This window comes from Empidonax traillii, unplaced genomic scaffold (genome assembly GCF_003031625.1).
Source record: "Empidonax traillii isolate 1590-97213 ecotype Southwest subspecies unplaced genomic scaffold, ASM303162v1 scaffold793:size290412, whole genome shotgun sequence".
Classification (NCBI taxonomy): Eukaryota; Metazoa; Chordata; class Aves; order Passeriformes; family Tyrannidae; genus Empidonax; species Empidonax traillii.
This window is the reverse complement of record NW_020955986.1, coordinates 261,696-284,412: the sequence shown is the minus strand read 5'-3', so window position 1 is coordinate 284,412 and position 22,717 is coordinate 261,696. Positions and strand designations below refer to the sequence as shown.

Below are 22,717 nucleotides of genomic sequence, written 5' to 3'. Positions count from 1 at the left end.
TTAGTCAATTAAATTTTACAGTGGGGGCATCTGTGTCTATTGTGACTTGTAGTACTAAACATGAAATTATAATAACTTGGGAAAAAAAGAACTTGGTATACCTTTAAACTTTTTGATACCTCACAGGCTTTCAAGCTATCACACACTCACACTTTCTCACTTCATTCACCTCCTTTCACTCACACAAATACACACTTGAATTTACCTTGCAAGGGTGATAAGTGAAATTTGATAAACTACAAATTATAATATTCATTTTTGTACGAAAACCCAAGACATGCATGTTTTTAAAGTAACTGTATGTTTATAAGACTAAAAAGTGTAACAAAAACAACAAAAAAAATTGTTAAAGACAAAAGATAAAAGAAGTAGTTATAAACATCTCTATTCCCCCTTTTCTCTTTATAAAAGGGAGTGGAATATGAAACAATGTTTGGCAAGATGTTAGTAAGAGATGCTAATAAGATGTTATATTTTATCTTTGTTTTAGATAATGTTTTATGAACTTGTTCTAGTGTTATTATGTTTAAGGACTTTAGTATAAGTATAGAAAGTAAGGATTAAATAATAAAATCAGAAGTAAAGTCCTATACAAAAATGATTACTTACATATAAAGTAATACACAAGAAATGAGTATTTAAGTGTATAAAATTATATAATTAAAAATCAGTATTTGCTGTGCAATTCGTTACCATTGCAATATGAATGTGCTGTTATTTTTTGAATGTCGACGTTGTTCTCCTTCCTGTATATAAAAAACTCAACAAAGGTGGTATTAAAAAAATATATGAAACATAATTATTATTAAAGTTAAAAGAGTAGCTGCAAAATTATAGTGTAGTCATGACTGCATTTTGAGTACTCAAATTATTAGCATGCTTCAAAAAATAGTCTATAGGTAAAACTATTTACAAACATTACGACCCTTCACTGCTGTTTTCAAAGGTAGATGTTTTTTGTTGCCTGCGCATTAAGTCGTGGTTGAACGAGGAGTTTGTTGCCGAGTTTTATGACGCCTCCTTTTCTTTTGTGTAGTGTGACCGTTACGATGACATACAGTCACAGTGTCTATTAAAGATGTTTCTTCATCATCTTTACCCCTTTCAGTTGGTAAATTAGGGGTTTGATTGAAGAGCAATGGCTTGTAACTGAGGATTTAAATTGGAACGTATATCTGTTGTTAAAGCAGAGTTAGTGTGCCAGTTAGTGATTTCTTGTGAAGGCCTTGCTGCGTCGGCAGATGTCTGCTGGGCGGCGCCATTTTGTGGGATGTTTGCGTTATGGATGGCGGCCATTTTGAAGCTCGGGGTTTCCGGGGTAAAGGTGATGACGTTAGTCGTGGAGGAGGGGAAAGGCGACGTGTAGGTAGGTGGGTACGCGCCTTCCCGCGCTTGATCTCTCGCGCCACTCCCTCTGCTGTCATCTGGCCCGCAAAATTCTTCCCGCCGCCTTCATCGTCGCCATTTTGCGTGCAGTGGTTTTCGCCCTCAGTGCTGCCCGCCATTTTAGGTGGTTGTGCCGTGAGGCGTACTTGTGAGGGACCGTCGCCATTTTGAGAGTGGTTATATGCGGCAGAGACTCCAGCACCGTTTTGCAAATTGCTATCATTGAGAACAGTCACATTTATTTAATTGCTTCTGGTACAATTCTGCGGTTGTTTTTAGGGTCTCTTGCCTTTGTACTATTTGTTTCACAGTCTTTTTAAGTATTATGAAGACTGTGGTCCAAGCTTGCAAAGCTTTCACTGCATGACTGTCCCCAGCAATAATAGCATTTGTTAGCGCAGATCCGATTTTTGCCCATTCCACGTATATTATGATCTCTGGAACCGGGTTTGTGTTTTTATGAATCCATTTTACGAAAACTTTCAGGGAGCTTTTGTTTAAAGGATAACTTTTTCTTCTGATTAAGTTCTTCAAATATTTGTACATTTTAAGTTCTTCCCTTGAAGGGCTAGCTCCCATTTTTGTACTTTCTATTTTTCTAGTTTTTGTTGTAGTTTTTCGATTTTTCTGTGTTTTTCTTTTTTAGTGTGGGATATTGGAGAAGGGGGTAGGAGGGCAGGGAATGCCCCAGACGCTCACCTCTCCTGACGAAATGCCTGCTAAAGGTTACTGAGTTCTTGCCATAAAATTCTAGCAATCACATATATTCTGCTCTAAATGTGTCTCTGTCCAGAAATCAGTAGTGGCTTCAATAAGTTTATTGAAACTTACTTAGCTGAGAAGACAGAAAGTACAATGGCAACTAAATAGCTGTGATCCAATAGGGATATTTATATTGAAATTTACTCATAGTCTCACTCTACTCAGTACTTTTTATCCCATTTAGATAGTCTAGAAGAAATAAAATGATTATGGCAGAAAGTCAAGTGCAAGAGAGCCCATTATTTTATAATTATGTCTAAATTCTACCTGTATGTTTTTGATCTAGGCCTCATTTGTGTCTTAACCTGACAGTTGTGTTGTTTAATCCCTTCTAGCTGGGCTGCAGTGCCCTCTTACATTGCACTCTCTGGGGGCAGAGACCAGCTTGCTTTTTAAGTTAAGCTCGACTACACAATATTTAATATACCGAGCAATGAGTCACAGCTGAGTGGGACTTCAGTTACTCTTTCCTGACAGAAATTGGAATTTCACTGCATAAATGCCTTTTTTTCTTTTTTGGCTGACAATTGAATGGCAAGAGTGGCGAGGAGCTGCTGCTTCCTGGGGGCAGAGCAGCATTTGGTTTGACTCCAGAGTCAATGGGAGGCAGTACTAGCAGCACCACCTCCCTGCTGAACTTGGAGCCTGACACCCACCCTAGGGCATCTCCCCTGCCCTGTTCGGGGTCTCAGCTGTGAAAACTGCTGATGGTGGGTTTCTGCTGATGGCCCAGACACTGGCTCAGAGGCATTCTTGCTTTCCAGTTCTGATCACAGCCAGAGGGCAGCTTGGGTCCTAATTTGCAGAACAGCAGCTCACCAAATGAACCAAAGACTGACATTAAAACCTAAACTGTGGAGTAAAAATGGTCATCTATCAGTTTCTAATTTCTTTTGTTTTGTCAGATCACCCTCAATGCTTATTGTTATCAAAATTCACAGCTAGTTTTTGTGCAGGGTATTAGTAATCTCTCAGAAGTCCTTCTTTTATGTATGCAATTAGCTTTCTGGAACAAGATTTTTCTACACAAGTAATAGAGGTTATAAAGATGGAAGTTGTTTTAAGAGTTGATAGCTACATCCCCATCCTTACCCTGATTAATAAGTAGTTCCTTTTTGGGTGATGAACTGCTATGTTCAAATTACAGTATTTTTTCATCATTCTTTTTTCTAAGGAAAAGATTCCAGGAGGGAATGACTTAGGCCCATAATGGTTAAATGATTACCTAGACAAAAACATTGTTTTGATCCCTGGTCCTTAATTGATTCTTAGTTGGAAAACTAAGATTCTGCAAAAAAAGACAGTTAGTAAACAATTTCTCTGTTCGAGAGTTGTTGGAGACTACCCTTTCTCACCATTATTTGTCTTCCAGCAGATTTTTAAAAGCATCACCAATGAAGACTCAATCCAGGGACAAGGAAGTCGGAGACTGATAAGTTTTTCATTGTCAGGTAAGTCAATGCTGATGGGAAAGTTTTAAGCCCAAAGAGTTGGAGACTGGAGTTTTTAAAACCTTTCATGTGTGGTAGTTATGTGTATGTATATATTTATATATGGGGTTTTATCTGCTGCTCTAGAAGTGATGCTGAGACAGAGAATTAATATCTGTGATTATTGCCACACTCTCTTCTTTCAGTGAGAGTTATGCACTGAAGTGTCTTGTTCAAGTGGAGTTTTGGGGCCAGATTAGGTTTTTCTGTTCACAATTAAATATGTAGGTCAGGGAAAGCAAGATCAAAGGCATGTGCTTTACTTGGAGAGTACAGTGTGATTTGTGGTAGTCAAGAGTTACCCTAGGTCAAAAGTTTTACAAGCATAGGCCTTTCTGTGTAAAGTCCTACACTTAGACAAGTTATCTCATTATATGATTAGTCTTGACCATATGATTTATTTCAAGGTTCCTTCTACTAAGCACACAAGTTAGTGTGCAAATTAGGCATCCAGTGTGGTTCTTGAGAGGCTGTATATGGCAAGTTACACTGGTATTAGGTGGGGCTGTTTTAACACATCACTTATTTTTGTGGCATCCACCCATTTGTCAATAAAACCATGGGTTTAGCTCAAGAGAAATAAAGAAGTAGAGTTACATGTTTTAATGTTCTTTATTAATCTTATACAGGTATTTGAAAGGCTTTGATAAAGAAATTTGGCAATTATTTCACCAAAATCTGTGGTATCAAAATAGTTCCATTTCAGTCTTTCTGAAATTAACAGATTAACGTATCACAAGGATTTATTTATTACCTTCTCAGTCAATATCCCAACAACAAAATGTTTTCTCACTCAAAGCAAAGTTGTTGCTATTCCTATATCTATTATGCTGACTAACAGAATACAAATCAATCCAGACCTTCCAGAGGCATCATCAGGAACTGGGATTCCTTTCCATTTGCACTACTGTCTCAGCAATAACTTCTCTACTGTCACAAGACCTTTTGACTTGTATAGACTTTTCCTTTTCACTATCTATACTGTGGTATATTGTCATCTTCTGTATCATTACTTAAAAGCTATTTTTCCAAATTACGGTTGATTTTTAGAAAAAAAGTGTCAGACCATCAGTGTGACTGGGGACCATTGCATGAAGGGCTGCCCCACCACAGAGCCATCATACCTTAAGCAGTCTGTCATGTAAAGAATGCAAAAAGAGCTATGTCTTCCACCATATCACTTTTTAAAGAAAAAAACTATTAGAATGGGAGAAAAAAATGTTGAAGTAGGCCAAATTCCATGAAATGCTGAACAACATCAGTGCATTTCAGCAGACTTTTATTGCTTGCTGTACTGCCAAGGCTCCAGTCAGACCCTATATGGAAATGAACTGTGCAGAAACAGGTTTTTTTTTTCTCTAAAAACTTGGTGACAAAATGCTGTCTTCTTTCTGAAAGTGCTTCTTTATAGAGTATTTGGTTGGACAAAATCCAACTGGTTTCATGGGAGGTTTTGCTTGAGAAAAGATTTCTGGATTGAATAAAAATGTGAAATAATGAAACAAGTGTAAAACAATCCTTTAAGGCCCAAGAAGATGGCTAACTTCTTGAGAATGGAAATAGCAGAGAGTTCACATTATATCACTAGGAGGGATTTTTCCTTCATGTTTCCTGCTTTGGAGACTGGAAGTTTGTCCTGTGAAGGGTTAGTTCAGAGTAATATGTTCACTAGCAACACTGATCTCAAAGAAGGTAAATTCCTGCAATTAAGTACTTTTTATGATGACAGTATTATTGTAGCTTTCATTATTTAAAATACCAAGAGAAGTACTTTAAGCCTAGATTGAAAAAAAAAAAAAAAGTCTTTATGGAAAGCTATGCAGTCCACTTTGCATTTATTTTTCTACATGCCTTTTCTGCTGTTATCAGTGAATGTCACACTTCTGATAAGGTGGCTGAAAGTGTCAGAGCTCTCTTGCATGAAGTATGGAAAGAAGAAATGTGCTAAGCTCCCTGAGATGTGTGAGCTACTTCACTGAAGGTTCATGGTTCAGCAGTGTAACAAATTTGCTGAAAGCCCTTAAAACCAGTCTTGTTGGCTGGTATATTTGGAAAGTGTTATCGTGAGGTTTGCATGATATGCCTCCTAGCTCCATGTTGCATCAAGTATGTTTTTTTCAGGCTTTAATATTTCACATATCTCATGTGTTTGCACACTTTATTTATAAGTGTTCTTGTAGAAAAAGTGACCAGAAGATTTGAATATCCCACAAACATTCAGGCATTTATCCTCTTCACACCACTCTGAGAATGCTGTTAGTTGTTTCTGTGTGTCTTTCAGATCAGGTATTCAGGTAGTATCAGTTGTCAGTTTAAAGAAGTCAGAGTATAAATTGTAACTGAAAATAGTATAAGGTCCACTAAGGGTCATTATGACAGTAGTTGTCACCATGAAATGTTTGTTCAGAATGCAGATATATAATGCACTTTATCTTCCAACAATTTTTTGAAATCCTAGTGACTGATTTTATAACAGGAGTTCTAGCCACTAAATTTTGTTTAATAGTGTTATGAACCTGCTGCCTCTTCTGCCTTCTCCAGCTCAAGCCAACTTGCCCAGATGTAATCTCAGTAAACCTGACAAACTAACCCCTTGACTTTTTCTTACCTGTTGGATCTTGTGTGAAGGTGAGGTGACTTTCTGCCACTCCCAGTACACCTGTGCCTGCAAAGTAGTGCTGTGCTCCAGGCTAAGTTTGAAAGGCATTAAAAGGCTTTGAATTCAGCCACTCTGTTATCCTGTTTAACCCAGGCCACCTTGCTCCATGGTGTGGAGCTTTGGGCGAGTTTGGCTCAGACATATCTTACACACAGGCTGTAGTCTGGAGCTGAGGATACCGTGAGATGGTGCTTTGTTCCAGTGGTTAACCGCTTGCAGGGATTAAAAACTCCCACTTGCTGTGATAAGCTGTTCACTTTAGCTGTTCAGACTTTTTCTGTTTTCCTTCTTGATGTAGACGATTAAAAATGGAGCCTGTCTTTCAGCCATTTTTGAATAATTAATTTCTCTACTCCTTTTCATTTATTAATAGACCTGTTTTCTTTCTAATACCTCTGCTGCCCTTTCCTTACAAAGATGAGAATCCTTCTGTTTTTGTTTGTAGCATTTACAGCTAAAAGAAAATATTTTCTGTTTTTCTACTGTCTTTAATATTTTTCTCTGCCAGCCCTGTGACAGAAATGTTTTGGTTTATCGATCCACTTAATCTTTTTTTTTTTATTAAATCTCAGACCATTAAACACCTCCTTGTGCAACTACACCAGCCTTTTTTTTTTTACATTCTATTTTAAAAGGAAAGTGAAATCTGTCAGTAGATCTGTAGATTTCTGAGAGTAGGAAGGACTTTAATTATCTGATTTAACCTCTTGCATATCACCAATTGCAGAATCTCATTCAGTAACTGATAAAGTCAGTCATCTACTGTAGTTTATGTAGTATGTTTCTCAATTCCCCTGCATTAGTTTGCAGTGTTGGATTTTAAGACTTCCTATCATGGCACATTACTGTTTGTTTCCTAAAGTTCCTTAATATTTGCTTCTTGAAATCTGATACCAGATGCAACACTTCTGTGAATCCATGCTCACTTTCCTTATGATAAATTTTAATATCATATACTGCTGCATGAGTCAAATTGGCATTTCATACAACTGAAAGGTTGTTACACTGGTAGTAGCTAAAATAGTTTCCTCTTGCTTTAAAAGAGAGGCAGTATCTACGTGCCTCCTGTTGAATCTTGAGCAAGCAGAGTTTTTTTTCGTTCCTTCTTTTGAATCCACGGCTATGACGTGGGTAGCTCAGGCCAGTAGATGAACTGCTACCCTCTAAGACAGGTCCTACTTGTTCTGTCCAAATTCTGCAAAGGAAACACTCCACAAAAGAAACACTGATGTATCAGCACCCTGGCAATTACCTTCCCTCACTGGTAGTCAATTCAGATACCGGTCCTGTTCAAGTACATTTTTTCGGTGTCAGAACCCGAGCTGACAGCTCTTTGGGAATTTACAAAGGAAATCTGAAGAGAAATGTTGGAGCTGTCCACTAACATCCTAATTAGCAACTCTCTTGTGGTGATAGACTATGAAGATGGCTTACTGTGCTTTGATACATGAACTATCAGGATCTCAGTAAGATGGCAGTATTTTTTGCTTTCTGCCATTAATGAGCAGATCATAGAGAGAATAAATTCCTCTTTGGTATTCATCAAGCTAGATCATAATCTAAATTGACTGTGGTCGTTCCAGTGACGCTTGGTTCTTTCCAGTGTCCTGTTAACTCCACTAGTGCTGGTTTTAGATATGTTCTGGGCAAGTTTGGACGAACTGAAGATGTCTTCATATGCTCAAAGGGTTGGGTGATTCATGAGGAATATGTCTGTTTCCTGGTCCTGAGATGATGAGGCTAGCATGCTAAATAGGAAAAATGTGAATTTGGAGAGTTGACCGTAAAATTCGTAGGGCTTAATAACGTCTGCCCCAAGTGTCAGCATAGACAGCTTGAAGACATCGGTTGTCATCAGCTGGATGGTGCTTGGAATCACAAAGGATATTCAGTACTTGGCATTTGCTGGATGGAATTTGCCAACTGTTTTTGAACATCAATATCAGTTTCTCAAAACTAATAGCTCTGCTACTTACTAGTCTTTGACCCTTCTGCTGGTTTGTAGACTCTGGCTGTTTTATTTCAGTGCGGTAAAATACATACCAGTTTCCAGTTAGCAAAAAAAAATAGACTGTCCATCACTGTCTAGTCACTAAAGTTTTTGATGCTGTATGGCAAATAGATTTGCCAAATGATCCTTTACAAGGCAGACAGGAAAGTCTGTGGCCCACCTTAGGAACAGAGGGTACATGCATGCGAGTGACCTAGTGTAAAGCTTCCTTAGGCCTCATCCAGTCACCTGGAGATCAGCATATATGGGAGGGAAGCTCTGAAGTTGGAAAAAGTTCGTAATTCACTTGGAGTAAGCTGCAGGCAGTAGTTACTATAAATCTCTTTCCTGCAAGGAAGTGAGCCTAGCTCTATTGGGTGCACGTACTTGGAATTACTGCAAGTCTGTAGCAGTGAAAGAGTCTGTGGTTGTTCTGTCTCTACCTGGATTCCTCCCTTCTGTCATCTTTCTTGGAGATGGCCCGACATTATTACACTGTTAGATGTATATAACCTCTTTCACACTCAAGTGTGATTTATGACTAAGTGGGAAACTGACATATGGTGTATTAATAACTTTTTTTTAAGTGACTGGATGAAAATACCCCTTTGCAAAGCATAGATGAGTTATCTTGGGAACATTTCCTCATACGCCTCCGAGAAATACACTGTAGAAGCAAAGTGTATGGCAGGGCATGTCTCTGGAATTCATTGGTTTCAGCAAAGAATTAAACTCATTTAGCCTCAGACCATCACTCAAATATTTAGTATCTTCAGAGCCTTTTTTTCTGAAGGTGATAAAGAGAAATATTTGCATTTGGGAAAGCAGAATAGCTGGGATTCTTCCGTTGGGACGTTACACAGCAGTGGTAAGAGAGTATCTGAGCCTTGGGTTACAAGTTCCAGCAGAGAGTTAACAGCACCTACAGATAGGTTTTGCTTCAAATTAAATGGAATTGTGGTTAGCTGCAGATATCCACGTAACTTTATTCAGAGCTATTGCATTTTTGATTCTCCATTTTTCATAGTGATGAGAATTTGTGGTGAGATGTATAAGTGGGATATTTGTCCTCGAGAAAGCTATTTCTGCTAGCCCTGTGCGTACTTTGGACATTAAAAATTGAAGTTTCTAACTGACTTTTTAACAAATTTTGGTGTGTTATGTAATTTAAGAAAGGAAACAGCACAAGTAAAATTGCCTGCTCTGTGCTTAGCTAAATTATATTTTTTTCCTCATCCGAATGCAAACATGAGACTAGGAGTACCTTCATTTTCCTGACTGTGCCTAATTTCCATAAAGGGATAGAGGCTGGTAGGTCATCATAATATGTATTTTCTTTATGATTCATAATATATAAATATACATAATTGAGTGCTAGGTGTTTACTATCTATCAATAGACCATTTCTTTACTCAGTGGTATGGTGTCTGTTTGAAGGAAAGAAAATCAGAAACATATACAGCAATAAATATTTCAGTTCCAGAATCTTTTGAGGAAACATCAGAGAGAAAGAAAATAAGATCCCAGAGGTCTTTCTCTCCTCTCATATGCTAGCAGCCTGATGCTAATACACTGCTGGGCCTTGTCATTCATTTATAGTGCTTTTGCAGTCTTGGTTTCTGGTTCTTGAATGCATTTCCAACAGTACAACTTGCAAAGCCAAAGAGTTTGCCATGTAGGATTTCAGCAGAGCTGTTAGATGAGATACATACTGGTTACGCAGAGATTGTGCACTCAGGGGTAAGAAAAAAAAATAAAAGAGAGAGAGAGAGAAAATCAATGTTATCAGTTTGAAGCAGGTAATTTTCTTTGTGTGATAGCATTGCTAGGACCATGGCAGTACATACTGTCAACAAAGTACTTTCAGATAAGCTCTTAGTAGTGATATCCTTTTTGTTGTTGTTGTTGTTAACTGTAAGAGAATGCCTCAAGAATGAGATTCTTAAAATACTGTCTGTTTCAGGACCATCTGTCCAACAGCTTTTGAATGTCTGCAACATGAATTGTGTGCTGGAGTAGATGATTAAAACCAACAGAAAGAGAAGCAGTTCTTTTGAACTTGCACATTTTATTGTGTTGGCTATTACCATATGTTAAGGAAGCAAAATACAACTGGGTGAACCATATCCCTGTGTTTGATGTAGCCATTTTCTGGAAAAATACTGATGGTTTGCAATGTGTATGATTTTCAGATTTATCCAAAATATCTGCCTGGAGGGTTTTACATGGTCTCCCACAACCTGCCAGAATAATTGTATTTTTAATCAGAAGAGAATTAAAAGACTGTGAAAATTAATGTTTTCAAAGCCTGCCTAAAAGAAAAAAAATATATGTTTAAATTGAATATTTAGGTATGCATTTAAGTAGTTTTGGAAACTATCTTGTGTATTACTTTTTTATCTCTTCAATACAGCGAGAGAAAATAGGCAGAGTGCAGTACAGTGCTTATAGCTCTGTGTGAAATAAAGCTTTAAACAGAGGAGAATCTCTGGGCACAGAGTGGTGGAAAATAAATTAGTCACTGAACTCTCTAATAGGAATAAGTTGCTCATACACTCCAAAAAAAGCTTAAAAATGCATCTAGAGAAAGAGAAGGCCAGAGGGTCTATTTTGTGTCTGTTGAGCCAAAATTAATGATATACCAGCGGATTGGTTTGCATTTCATTGGCTTCACAGGGACAAACCATAATGGGCTTTGTGTCTTTCTTCAGAATATTATGAGTAAATTTTTTAAATAAATGCCTGGAGACTTTTTGTCTACATCACATGTATTATGCTCCCTGGGAGTTCTGCAGCTATGAAGCACTGCTTAAAATTTGGACATTGTAGACAAGAGCTTTCCTAAGTTACTACAGGTAAAGTTTAACTCATGCAGGGAAGAAAATGCTTTGAAGTGGAAAAATCGTAAATCGACTTTTTGTGTAGAAAAAAGTGGTGTAAAAGCTAAGATTTGTAGAAAGGTAAAATTGTTACCTAGGAAAAGTGACATACATTGGGTACCAAATGCCATGACTTTGTGGTTAAATGACTGGATTTCTTTTTTTAGAGTACTCCTTCCACTAGTCAGGCTGAGCAAGCGCTTGGCTTATTAGAAAAAAATAGCAGATCACTTAAAGTTGCGTAAATATTGTTTTTGAAGCTAAATCAATCTGGACAATCAGGTTGCAAATTTGCAATTTCATTATATAGTGATTTGTAAATCCTAAACCATGATATCATTATGTTTTGGTGTTACATTGCCTCACAATAAACACAGTGAGTTTTTCCACATTCATACCATATTATTTGGGTTCCTTCCTGGGTCCCCATGTGATGTTCCTACCATCCCAAAGAGATAACTGGAATGTGAAAAGTAATCAGGGTATTTACCTTCTTTCAGATTTCCAGGCTTTTGGTCTGAAGAAAGGAATGTTCTTTAATCCAGATCCTTATCTGAAGATTTCCATCCAGCCTGGAAAACATAGCATCTTCCCAGCACTTCCTCATCATGGACAGGAGAAAAGATCCAAGATCATATGTAATACCGTCAACCCAATCTGGCAAGGAGAGGTAAGGAGTTTGAGAGTTGAGCTTAGACTTTTCTTAAAACATGGGCATTGCTCTAGTGCTATCTGTCTTTTTTTTTCCTTTTTTTTTTTTTTTTTTTTTTTTTTTTTTTTTTTTTTTTTTTTTTTTTTTTTTTTTTTTTTTAATTCCTTTCTTGGTTAAATAGTTGTGGACCTAACTCCTAACTGTGCTTGATGTATTTCGTGACTTCTGGTCTCGATACAAAAGGCTTAATTGGCTACAAAGATGAATGATACATTAAAACTTTCAGTATTGGTTGTATTTCGTGGATGTAATTTATGAAGTTGTTAATTACTGAAGGCAGACATGAAACAGAATTGAAAAATAAACTTGCATAGTGTGAAAGGCCGTTAAATTCTTGTAGTGTTTTTGCACAGAGAGGAGACATTATATAAAGCAGAACAAGTTTAGCATGCAAATGAAGAGAAGCTGTGTGATTGAAAAGCATCAGTAGCAATATAAATTAAAGGCAACTTTGGCACATTTTCCCATCACCTTGAAGAAAGTCTCTTGTCTGCTTCTTGTTGTTGGAAGGACTTGTGGATAATAATGAGATCTGAGAGTTCAATTGCTGCCTGCTGTTTTTAAATTACATGCGAAATGGCAACAGGCAGCAAAGAATAAGGAATCTCTTTGGAATTAAAGGAACCTGACATAACGGGTGTGATTTACTGGCATGCTCTGTCAGACCAATATCTCCACTGCAGGAAAGAGTAAAAGTAAATAAATAGACTACATAGGTTTATTAAAATTAAAATGCAAATCGGAAAGTGGTTCAGGGATAATTGGGTCAAACTGGTATGGACATGGAACTGTGAGTGGGAGAAAAAGGCAGCAGAAATGTTACTGAATGCTCCTGCCTGGAGAAACTAGATACCACTTCAGGTTGTGCAACAGGTGGGGGGGGTTAAATGACAGGGGGGACAACCTTGAAACTAGAAAGAGGAAAGTGCCTTCTAAGATGACTTAATTGAAGCCACTGTCATGAGGCATCCACCAAGCCATAACTTCTTTGTGGAGCCAAGCATCAGGTGTGTCTGGTTGAGAGGTCCCAGGTCAAGCTGAGGAGCTAGAACTTGTCGTGGGAGACAAGTGGATAAGGAAGACTGGAAACTGTTGCTGAAACGTGGTGGTAACCGTTCTTCTGTCCACGCTTTTTGCTGATAGATGTGAATATATGAAGTGAAAAAATATTGAGGACTCGTAGCCATTTCATTAAAAGCATCAGTCACTAGTTGTCTTCACAAAAACGTATTTTAGGCAATGTATTATTTTGGAAGGGTCATTCTTTCCTTAGGTACTTTCACTCTGTGTGAATAGAAGGCAGGTGGGGTTTTTTGGTTGTTTTTTTCTGTTGAATGACCTATCTGATTTGTCTCGGATGCTGACCTGGAAAAAATCTGGAATAGGGAAATAAAATCATGGAAATAGCTGCAGACTAGGATCTTTATATAATGTTCTTGATTACCCTTGAGCAAATTTAGAAGTGAAATAGTCAACTCAGTTTTGTAGGGCTTCAGGACCATAAGTCCTACAGACTAAAAGACGACTGATTAATTTACTTACATTAATTCATTCTGGTATTCCTCCTCATATACTTCCCAGGTTGTTCTATTTGCATAGTAACCACCTGCGTAATAGGAACGCTCTGGGAGCACCATGATACCTCAGGCAAATTTTCATCTGTCTCATGTAATATTGATGATCACTTCACAGGCGGTTCAAATGTTGTTCAGCACAAGTTATCCTGTCTTAAAGCTGTTCTTCCACTACTCTGATTTGCAGTACTTTGTACAGGAGGACAGAAGGAAATGGAAATTTCTTATTAGATGAAGAGTAGCTTGTGATAATTTGACATTTGCAGCAGGGCTCTCTGTAGAGAGAGAATTGTTCACTGAGACAGGTTAAAGCCCAGGCAGTGTTTTCTGATAATAGAGAGGCATCATTTTGTGATGTTTCTGTATTTTTTCACGTGCTCTTCAGAAACATCTGTACTGTTAAATAAGTGAGTGCCTGGAAACCACATGGCACTGGACAGCTTGACTCTAAACCTCTAGATGAAGCAGACATTGTACTGGCAGTCCAGACTGTTGCAAGAGCCTGGAGGGTGATCTGTCCTATCATGCTGATTGGAGGTAAAATGCAAAGAAAATCTCAGAAGGAAGTCCCACTTCCCAAATATTCTGCACAGCTAGTACAGCTGAGGAGGGTGAATGCTGATCATAGCTCTTTTAATATTGATATTAGAAAAATAATGACACTATTCCCATGCTGTTTCACACTGAGACAATGTGTCTGTTGTCACGTTGTTCAGGAGAAGTCCTTTAAGAAGAACTAATTTGTCAGCAAGATATAAAGCGATAGACAGTTCAGACAGGCAATACAGATCATTTTAGATCATAAGAAACAAAGCAAAGTGGTTTCAAAAGTAGTTCACATACCTCCAGCTGGATAGGAAATTCTCTCTATGGTTCTTAAGATAAAGTACTTCAGGCTTCTGGGACTTTCCCCTAGACATATTTAGGTATTTCTTTCTTAGCTATGGCAGCTTGTTTCCAAGCTGCTTAGCTGCAGGAGACTGTTTCCTCAGTTTTCGTTCCATTTATTGGTACAGGGACAGAGAGCCTCAAGGACTGGCCAGTGAGATGACTAAAGATTTGCTGATGCAACCATTCAGCGTATATAAAGTAGTAGGAAGTGCTAAGTGATACATTGAATTTCAACTCCAATAATCTAGCTCCAGAAGAGTAGATTGCCTTAAAGTGGGAGCCCAGTACTAGGTTAAAACCAGTCTAAACTCCCTGCAGCTTCACTCTTTTGTTTCTTTGCCTCAACCTTCACAAACACTGTTAAATTACGGCTGAGACAAAGCAGTGTTTGAGTTGGGTGCCTTATCACTCTGAAGATAGACACATTTCACTGGCAAAGGATTTGATGAGTATGAGCAGAGGTGTTCAGTATCTGTTGCAAGAGCACTTAGCAAATAGTAGTTATTGTGTCAGATCTCACACAGATTTAGAGTATTTTCATCACCAGTATGAATTTAAACTAAAGCAGGTTATATATATATATAAAGCAGGTTATATTTGGTCTGATTTTGGTCTGATGTTCAGAGCACTAGATGCTAACAGTCCTACTATGGCCTTACAGAATCCTTCAGTGATTTCACTAGAAGTCCACAAAAAAAAGCAACAGAAACATCATATTGATTGAACTACTTATTATTTATCTTGCATAACCTTTCCTCCTATTTCTACTGGCAAATACAAAAGAATATGCTGCAGAAACTTGGAGGACATTACACCTAAGCATTGTTGTGTAAAACCAATATATAGGTGAAGTGAAATCCAGATCTGGAAGTTAATACGAGTTTTACCAAAGGTGAGTGAAGGCTTGTGGGTGGTACCTTCACTGTATAAGATTTCTGCACATATGTCCAGGTAAAGTGTAAAACAGTTTGACTACACAGAAAAGCTGTAGTTTTACCGCTGCATTATTTTCTGTTGATGAATTAAGTGTGAAAGCCCAAGACAACTTCACTTTCTTCAGGAATGAGTTATGGTGTGAAAAATTGTCTAGACTTTTTCAAGATGATGTCCTCCTACAAGTCCATTTAATTGCAACTTCTGTATCTAGAAGACTATTGGTCTTGCTAGTGTTTATATTAGTGCTCATGAGAGTCCTCAAATATTTTCAGTCTCTGCTGTGCTTATAAATTTAGAGACAACGTGTGGAAGAGAAAGGAAAACCCTGGCTCTTTGAGCAGTGTTTTTCACTTGATTTATCCAGAAGTTTGTTTAAATTTCTAATGTCTTAGGGCTGAAATTTGCCGTTAATAAAGTAAGAGGCATCCTTTAAGACTATCCAAACCATCAAAGGGAATTCATGATGAGCCTATTAACTGGGACTTTTTTTGTACCTTGTTTCCAATAGAGAGAGGTAGTGAATCTGAGGAAGAAATCCAGAAAGCCAGTTTGCTGAAGGCCCTGCCCAGCCTTGAAGGAGTTCTGTAGAAAGGATTGAATCAGACTTTAAAACATCATCGTGTATTTACGTGCACCCCTTTTGCTGTAGGGAAAAGTACCCCAACAGTAGTTCCTTGCCAGAATATTGGATCTGGCAACCTGCAGCCCCTGCTGGGTTACAGAAGTCTCTTGTAGTAGGCATAGACACGTCCCTGCCCTCGACAGCAGGGGAGCTCTGTGCTTGACACTACCGACTCTGCATTATTTTGTCTTGTCACTGAGGTGCACTGTAGTCAGTTTAAGAAACTGCAGTTTTCCATGAGCTTATCCAGATGTTTTTATAAGTAGTGTTGTATGGGATAGTAGTGATACGTAGAGAGGGTTTTTGAATGGAGAACAGAATAATACAGATGGAGAGGGTGTGTGTATTAAGAGTATAATTGTTTCACTGGAGTATTTGAAACCAAAAAAAAAACCTACTAATGAAATATTCAGCTGAAAGAATAAATCTATCTTCATCCATCAAAGGTAATTTAGAACCTTTTAAGATCACCCCCATGCATGATGGATATCGCAAATAAAATTTCTTTTTAATTCTATTGCTTATTCAACTCAAAATCAAGAGCCTGATTCTTCCTGTCACCAGTGTATTAATTTATCTACCTTTGTTACACTGGCTTTATTATACTAACTGTCTACCAATTGTTATACTGACTGTTTTTAAAGAACTTGACTTGCGCTTAACTTGTGTAATTGGTGCTAAGGGACCTACTCCTTGATAGTGTTACTGAGTCACTGTGATCCATCTGTATTCAGGGATGAAAACAACTTTGATAAAAATAAAACATGGAAGTGAATCATCATCGGTAGTTGGCTTTCTATGAAAACTATTCTCAAGCTCTGGAGATGGTTCTGTTATCTTATAAATGGATACAGATGTATTCTGCCAGCTCAGCATTAGCCTTCATTCTTTACCACATATGTCATGCACTAAGCCCCAACAAGATCAGTTCATGTTAATAAAATCAATCATCTGTGTCTGAAAAACCACTGTTGGGTCTGGAAGCAAATAGGCACTGCAAAGTAGGTTACTGTCTGAAACTCCTTCGGTGGTGTTTACTACTGAGTTTTCAGATCTTGCGTGAAGATGCCAGAAGTAATGTAAAATCAGATGTACGTTTAGATCATTGAGATGGTGTGAAACTATGAATGTGTCAGCTGATTCTAGGTAAATTTGATTCTGATCTGTGTGTCTCTGTGAGAGTGAACCTGCAGGAGGCAACTATGTAAAATCTGTGTAAATGAGAGGAGAATACTAATGACTTAATATTGACCAGAGACAATACACTGCTTAGCCTAAGAGGACTTAATATGTTGCTGTGGTTTTCTTAATCGTGGCACTTTTGCTCTTTCCTCTCCCTCCATCCTCCATATAGAAAATATTGGGCAAGGAAAGAATTTAAGTTATTCTGGCAGTAATACTTTACTACTTTACATTAGTTATGTTGGCTATGACCAAGAAACACAGAGTCCTTTCCCTTCCAGATAGATAAGATAGCAAAGACCAAGGCTTTGAACAGCGTAAATGTAGCCAGTGTTTTGTGGCTAAGGTTCAGAGTCTGGAACTTGTCAGAAAACACGGTGAAGGAAGAGAGGGAAATTAGGATTTGATGGTGTTTTGCTTCCACGTCCAAAGATGGCATTCCCATCTTTAAATATTACAAGGAACACGTTTTCAAAAGCGATTGGTGATTTTTGAGAATGCATTTGTAAGTCTTGGAGTTCTCAAACCTAGGTGTTTTGCTGGGATCCGTTTTTTCAGAGGGCCAGGGGTCCATTTGTTCTGCAACCAAGGATTCCTTTGGGCATTTTAGTGTGGATGGCATGAACCTGAGGCATCCACAGTCAGAGATGGCCTTAGAAGAATCTTGCCCACTAAGAATTAAACTAGATGAGAGCAACAGCAGAAGCAAGTGCTTAGATAAGGGAAAACTCAATTACGTAAAATTAGCGCTGGTTTACAAACTGTGTCCGAACCCATTTCAGTGAGTTCACTTTTAACTTCAAACTGCAGTTGTTTCCAAATGGCAAAGCCTTTGAGCTCTGCCACAGGACACTTCTGGTCTTAAACCTTTAACTGTGTTTCCAAAATGCAACTGACTTTATGCATCAGAACATTCTCCTAGAAGAAACATTTGGAAACTGTGATCATGGACCAGAGGCTGGTCTCAGGGCATTCTCTTGTATCCCAAAATGCAATGTGTTGGCAGGTGATGAAATCAGAACACAATTTTACAGTTTGTGTAGAATATTCTGATGTTTATTTGTGTTTGAGGCACAGCTGTTCAAGGGAGAAGGGACATTTTCTTTGGCTGATTCCAATACACCTCGCACCTTGGATCCATACTCTCTGCTTAGGTGTCTGGAAAATGTGCAAGGAAGGAGCTGTTAGGCTTGGTTCCACCTGATGTGAAAAATAAATATCCGTGCAGATTCTGATTTGCTTCAGAGTTGCACCGTAGGACAATATATTATTAACATTCAGATCACTAATGTTTTACTTTTCACTTATGAAACAGTTCAGTCTTTACTTGTGTGTGTTCATGCTCTACCCCACAGAGATTTTTTTACAGTACAGTAGTCAACAGCACAATAATGGAGAATTCATTAAGTGGTAAATGGATGTGTGTAACAATAGCCTCACTCAGTTAAACATTCCTTCCCTTCTTCTGCTCTCCTAATAAGTGTCATGAAGTGGCAGCTACCCAAGATTTTTAGCAGGTGAAACAGTAATGGTAATACAACTTATTTTTTAAGGCAACTTTTAATATACATGACAAAATAGTGTTCTCCCCTTTGGTGTGTTTATCTTCCTGTTGCAAAGATGTATAAGAAAAGAGAAGAAAATAACACTTTAACTCCTATTTGAATTTTATTTCTCTGATTATTTGTGGTTTTGCAGGGCCTGATTAGCAGAATATCCCACTCATGTTGATTTCACTTGAAGCTGTTTGAATCAAGCGTTTCTGAATTAGATCGTGATTCAATAGAGCAAGCAATTTGGGACTTAACTCCAGGCCTTGATAACCCAGAGCATGATTCTGTTGTGAACATTGGTTTTGGCAGTCGGAAAGCTAGAAAAGTCTTCCCATCCATCTTAATATTCACTTACTACAGAAGTTGTCTTCCAGTGCAGTCCTGACCTACCTCTCAGTTAGGTGAACAGCACTTTGTCAGTTTTCCTGCTATTGTGCACCACACCACAGATGCGCTTTTTTGATTGATGATATTCTAGTAGTAGCAGATGTTTGGAAAAAATTATTGTGACCTGTGTCACCAACTGCAAGCCTGTACTGAGTTTAGCCGGTCTAGGAGAAAGCAAGGCCAAGTTATCTAATACGTTTGCTTTTCACTATTATTTTTAAATTGAGCTTGACTTTCCTTATGGGGAGATGGTGGCATCTCCAGGTGCCCTAGTATTCCCGTGTTTGAAAGCCGTATGCATGGACTTCCTTGTTCCTACAACTTAAAATATCCCTCTCCTTGTTCCTACCCTCGTTTTGCACGCACACAGTCTCTAAAAGCTTATTGAAATGTTACTTACAAATAAACAAAGCTGTTCTTGTTACCAGATTGGCTTAGACAGTTGTCGCGTGTTCCAATGCATTTGGTGACAAGAGCAGTTTTAGGTGGTGCCTTTCCTATTTTCCCCACTATCGTTTGTGACAGTGGCTTACCTTTGGGTTTAGCTCTCTGTGGGGCTGTGGTGTGACCCAGGTTAGGGGGTTGATCCAGATAAAAGGTGTTTTCAGAGCTTTTCCTTTTTGAGTTGGGGCACAGATGAGCAAGAAAAGGAGAGTTTTCAAAACAGTCTATCTGACAACAGTGATCACGTGTCCTTCACCTCACTAGATATTTCACTTCTCAGTTGCCAAGTTGTGCCCGACAGCTGAGGTACTGTGTGTTGGTACTGTGTGGCCCAGCTTCCAGCTTAATGTTCTGTGCTCTTCCTTTATTGCAGCAGTTCAGCTTTGTCTCCCTGCCCACGGACGTCCTGGAAATAGAAGTTAAAGACAAATTTGCAAAGAGCCGACCAATCATCAAACGTTTTCTGGGAAAACTCTCTATGCCGGTTCAACGCCTTTTGGAAAGACATGCCATAGGGTAAATTTTGCTGCTTTTCTGTCGTTTGATGAGTGCGTTGCTGTTTTGAAGTCCCTGGTGATAGATCATTATTGCGATACAATGATGTTGAGGGGAAGTTATTAAACTGACAGTTGTCTGATGAATGGTGTTGGTCTTAATTAGAATTTATAGGGCTACGGGCCAGACAAAGAATTCCCTCTATACCTCTGTGCATGGCATTTTGAGAAATGAGAGCTGGCACTTAGGAAAGAAGACTTTTTTTGTGTATCATGGCTGCGAATCTGGAGAGTGCAATATTTTCAATTTGAATATTCTTTGAATGTTGTCAGCAGGCTGTTTCCATGTTTCAGGAAATTTCCTATGGGCTAAAATCATGCCAGATCTGGTTCTCCTCCCTTCAGTTTCTGGAGAGTTGAAATATTATAAAAAAAAATATATGTGGCATGTTGTAACTAAAGCTTCCTGACCCTACCCTGCTGCCAAGGAACAACCTTGAGCTCACAAGCCCTGCCCTGCTTCCCCATTGCATGAAAGTCCTGGGAAAGTGTATGCTGCCAAAATAACACAAACCGATTTTAGGAAGATGGATAGTATTCAGACAAAGACAAAAAGTTGGCTCTAAGCCCGTAACATTCAGACCTTGAAGAGCAAGGGAGAAAAAGAGTCATCTCCTGAGGAAAGCATAAACAAAGTGGTTTCCAAGAAGGTATTTCTGAAAACTGTGTCTCGATTCAGCAGAACAGCAGGAAGATGAGCTTGTTGGAAGTGTTTTTCAACAGCTGGTTCAGAAACTGGCTGCGATATTGACAGCTGAATCCACCAGAAGGGACTAAGCTACCTCCTTGTTTCTCAAGTAGGGAAGATAGAGTAGCTTTTTAGAAACCAGATGGAAAAGAACAGCTTGGGGAAGTTAGAACCCCATAGCTGGTATCATTGGCTTTCCTCTGTATGAGAAGATTTCTTATCATCTTCTTGGTTATAGCTTCCTATTTGACTTCCTTATGGTAAACACTGTCTATCTAAGGATGTACTTTGCCAAGAGCAGTGCCTTCAACCTGCACACTAGATCTGGCTTAGTTTTAATACCCTATTGGCATTTATATCTCAGGCAAACTCAATGAGCGTTCACACTAATTCAGAGAGGTCATACACAAATCTCGAGATTGTCTCATTTATATGAGTTTCTGATGCATGTGAAACTATCCTAGCTAATATATTTGGCACAACTGGAAGTGAACTATGTTTCTTCAAAAGATGTATAAATATTACTATTTAGTGAACCCATTACACTCAAAAAATGCTTTGCAAAGATTGATTCAGCCGCATTGTGGGCAGCTGGGAAGTTAATCTCTTCTGTAGTTTCATTCTGTTCTGAGGGGTGGATGAAGTGTGGCAAAGGGAGGGACCTGCACAAGGACAGAATGGAGTCATTGATCAACCTTGTCAGGAAGGTGTTCTCCTGATATTTCAGCTTCATAGAGGTAAGAGGGGTGGAAAGAGATTAAGAGCAGTCACTCAGCCAGAGAGAAGGTGGTAAGCGGGGATTAGGCAAGAACAGGAAAGATTCATTTTATGCACATGGTGAAGGAAAGAAAATACAGAAATGTGAGGTTCTACAAAAGGGTAGATATGGTCAGATCTGCAGGGAAGCAAAGTCTTGTTACAATAGCTGAAGTGGGAGTTGTTTGCTTCCCATGTTGATATTTCCATATCCATGCTGCAGAAGTTTCATCCCCACCATTCTCTCTATATTTATACATATGTGCTTGTGTATCCCAGCGGCCTGTCTCACTCACTTACTCAGCTGTTCCATTGTAATTGAAGACATTGTCCTCTCCTTCTCTGCCATTCGTTCTCTCGTATGCAAGTCAACATGCCCTCATGGCTGGGATGAATAGCCTTTATGTATTTTATTACGTATTTTTGTAGGACACAGCAGATTTATCTATGCACAGTAGACATTGGGTAGGTTATAGTCTATTGTGACAGTATTTGTTTTCTTTCAGGGACAGAGTTGTAAGCTACACTCTGGGTCGCAGGCTTCCTACAGATCATGTCAGTGGCCAGCTGCAGTTCCGATTTGAAATAACTTCTTCCATCCACCCAGGTAACTTTCAGTCTTAATCCATCTTTTTTGTTGGTGGTGGTTTTTGGTGTGGTTCGTTTGTTTGTTTGTGGTTGGTTTTGTTTTGGGTGTTTTTTTGTTGTTTGGTTGGCTTTTTTGTTTTTTTTTGTTTGTTTGTTTGTTTGGTTTTTCTGGTTTTTTTTTTGTTTTGTTTTCGTTTGGGTTTTTTTTTTTTTGTTTGCATTCTTTCTCTTCAGAAATCTGACTTCATTCCTGGATGCTCTGGGACTTAAGGTACAGTCATGAGCAAAGGAAAGTGCATAAAGTCCCCCATCACAGTACACCTCGTGAGTCACAACTTCTTCCCTGTTTCCCCTTAGCTTAGATATACTGGTGTCTGGTATTCCCCTGTTCGTGGCTGCTTCAAATATTCTGCCACATGATGGGGCAGAAAACTAAAGTCTGACCTGCTTCTCCGTCACCTGCCCTGCTGAAGTGCTAAATGGGCCATTGTTTGTAGAGTCATTGCATTTGAGCACTTCATAAGTAAAAATAGACAATGTAATAGTAGAGGTAATTAGAAACTTTTTCATTTTGATTATTTTTAATGAAAAAGTAAAAATAAAACAGGAAATAATGAGGTGTTTCACTCCTTCCCTCCCTCTTGTGGTTTGGTTTTGGTTCACA

At 38.6% G+C, this 22,717-nt stretch overlaps 1 protein-coding gene across 1 annotated transcript in view; it reads left to right on the top strand.

Moving 5' to 3' along the window:
• The first annotated feature begins 1,281 nt into the window (after window positions 1-1,281).
• The window catches only part of HECW1 (HECT, C2 and WW domain containing E3 ubiquitin protein ligase 1), a 94,813-nt gene continuing 73,377 nt past the window's right edge, over window positions 1,282-22,717 (top strand). Inside the window, exons 1-6 of the mRNA XM_027901507.1 lie at window positions 1,282-1,521; window positions 2,033-2,053; window positions 3,521-3,599; window positions 11,667-11,836; window positions 19,841-19,983; window positions 21,972-22,072. Of these exons, the coding sequence (XP_027757308.1) occupies window positions 1,282-1,521; window positions 2,033-2,053; window positions 3,521-3,599; window positions 11,667-11,836; window positions 19,841-19,983; window positions 21,972-22,072 (754 nt within the window). The remainder of the gene's footprint in view (window positions 1,522-2,032; window positions 2,054-3,520; window positions 3,600-11,666; window positions 11,837-19,840; window positions 19,984-21,971; window positions 22,073-22,717) is intronic.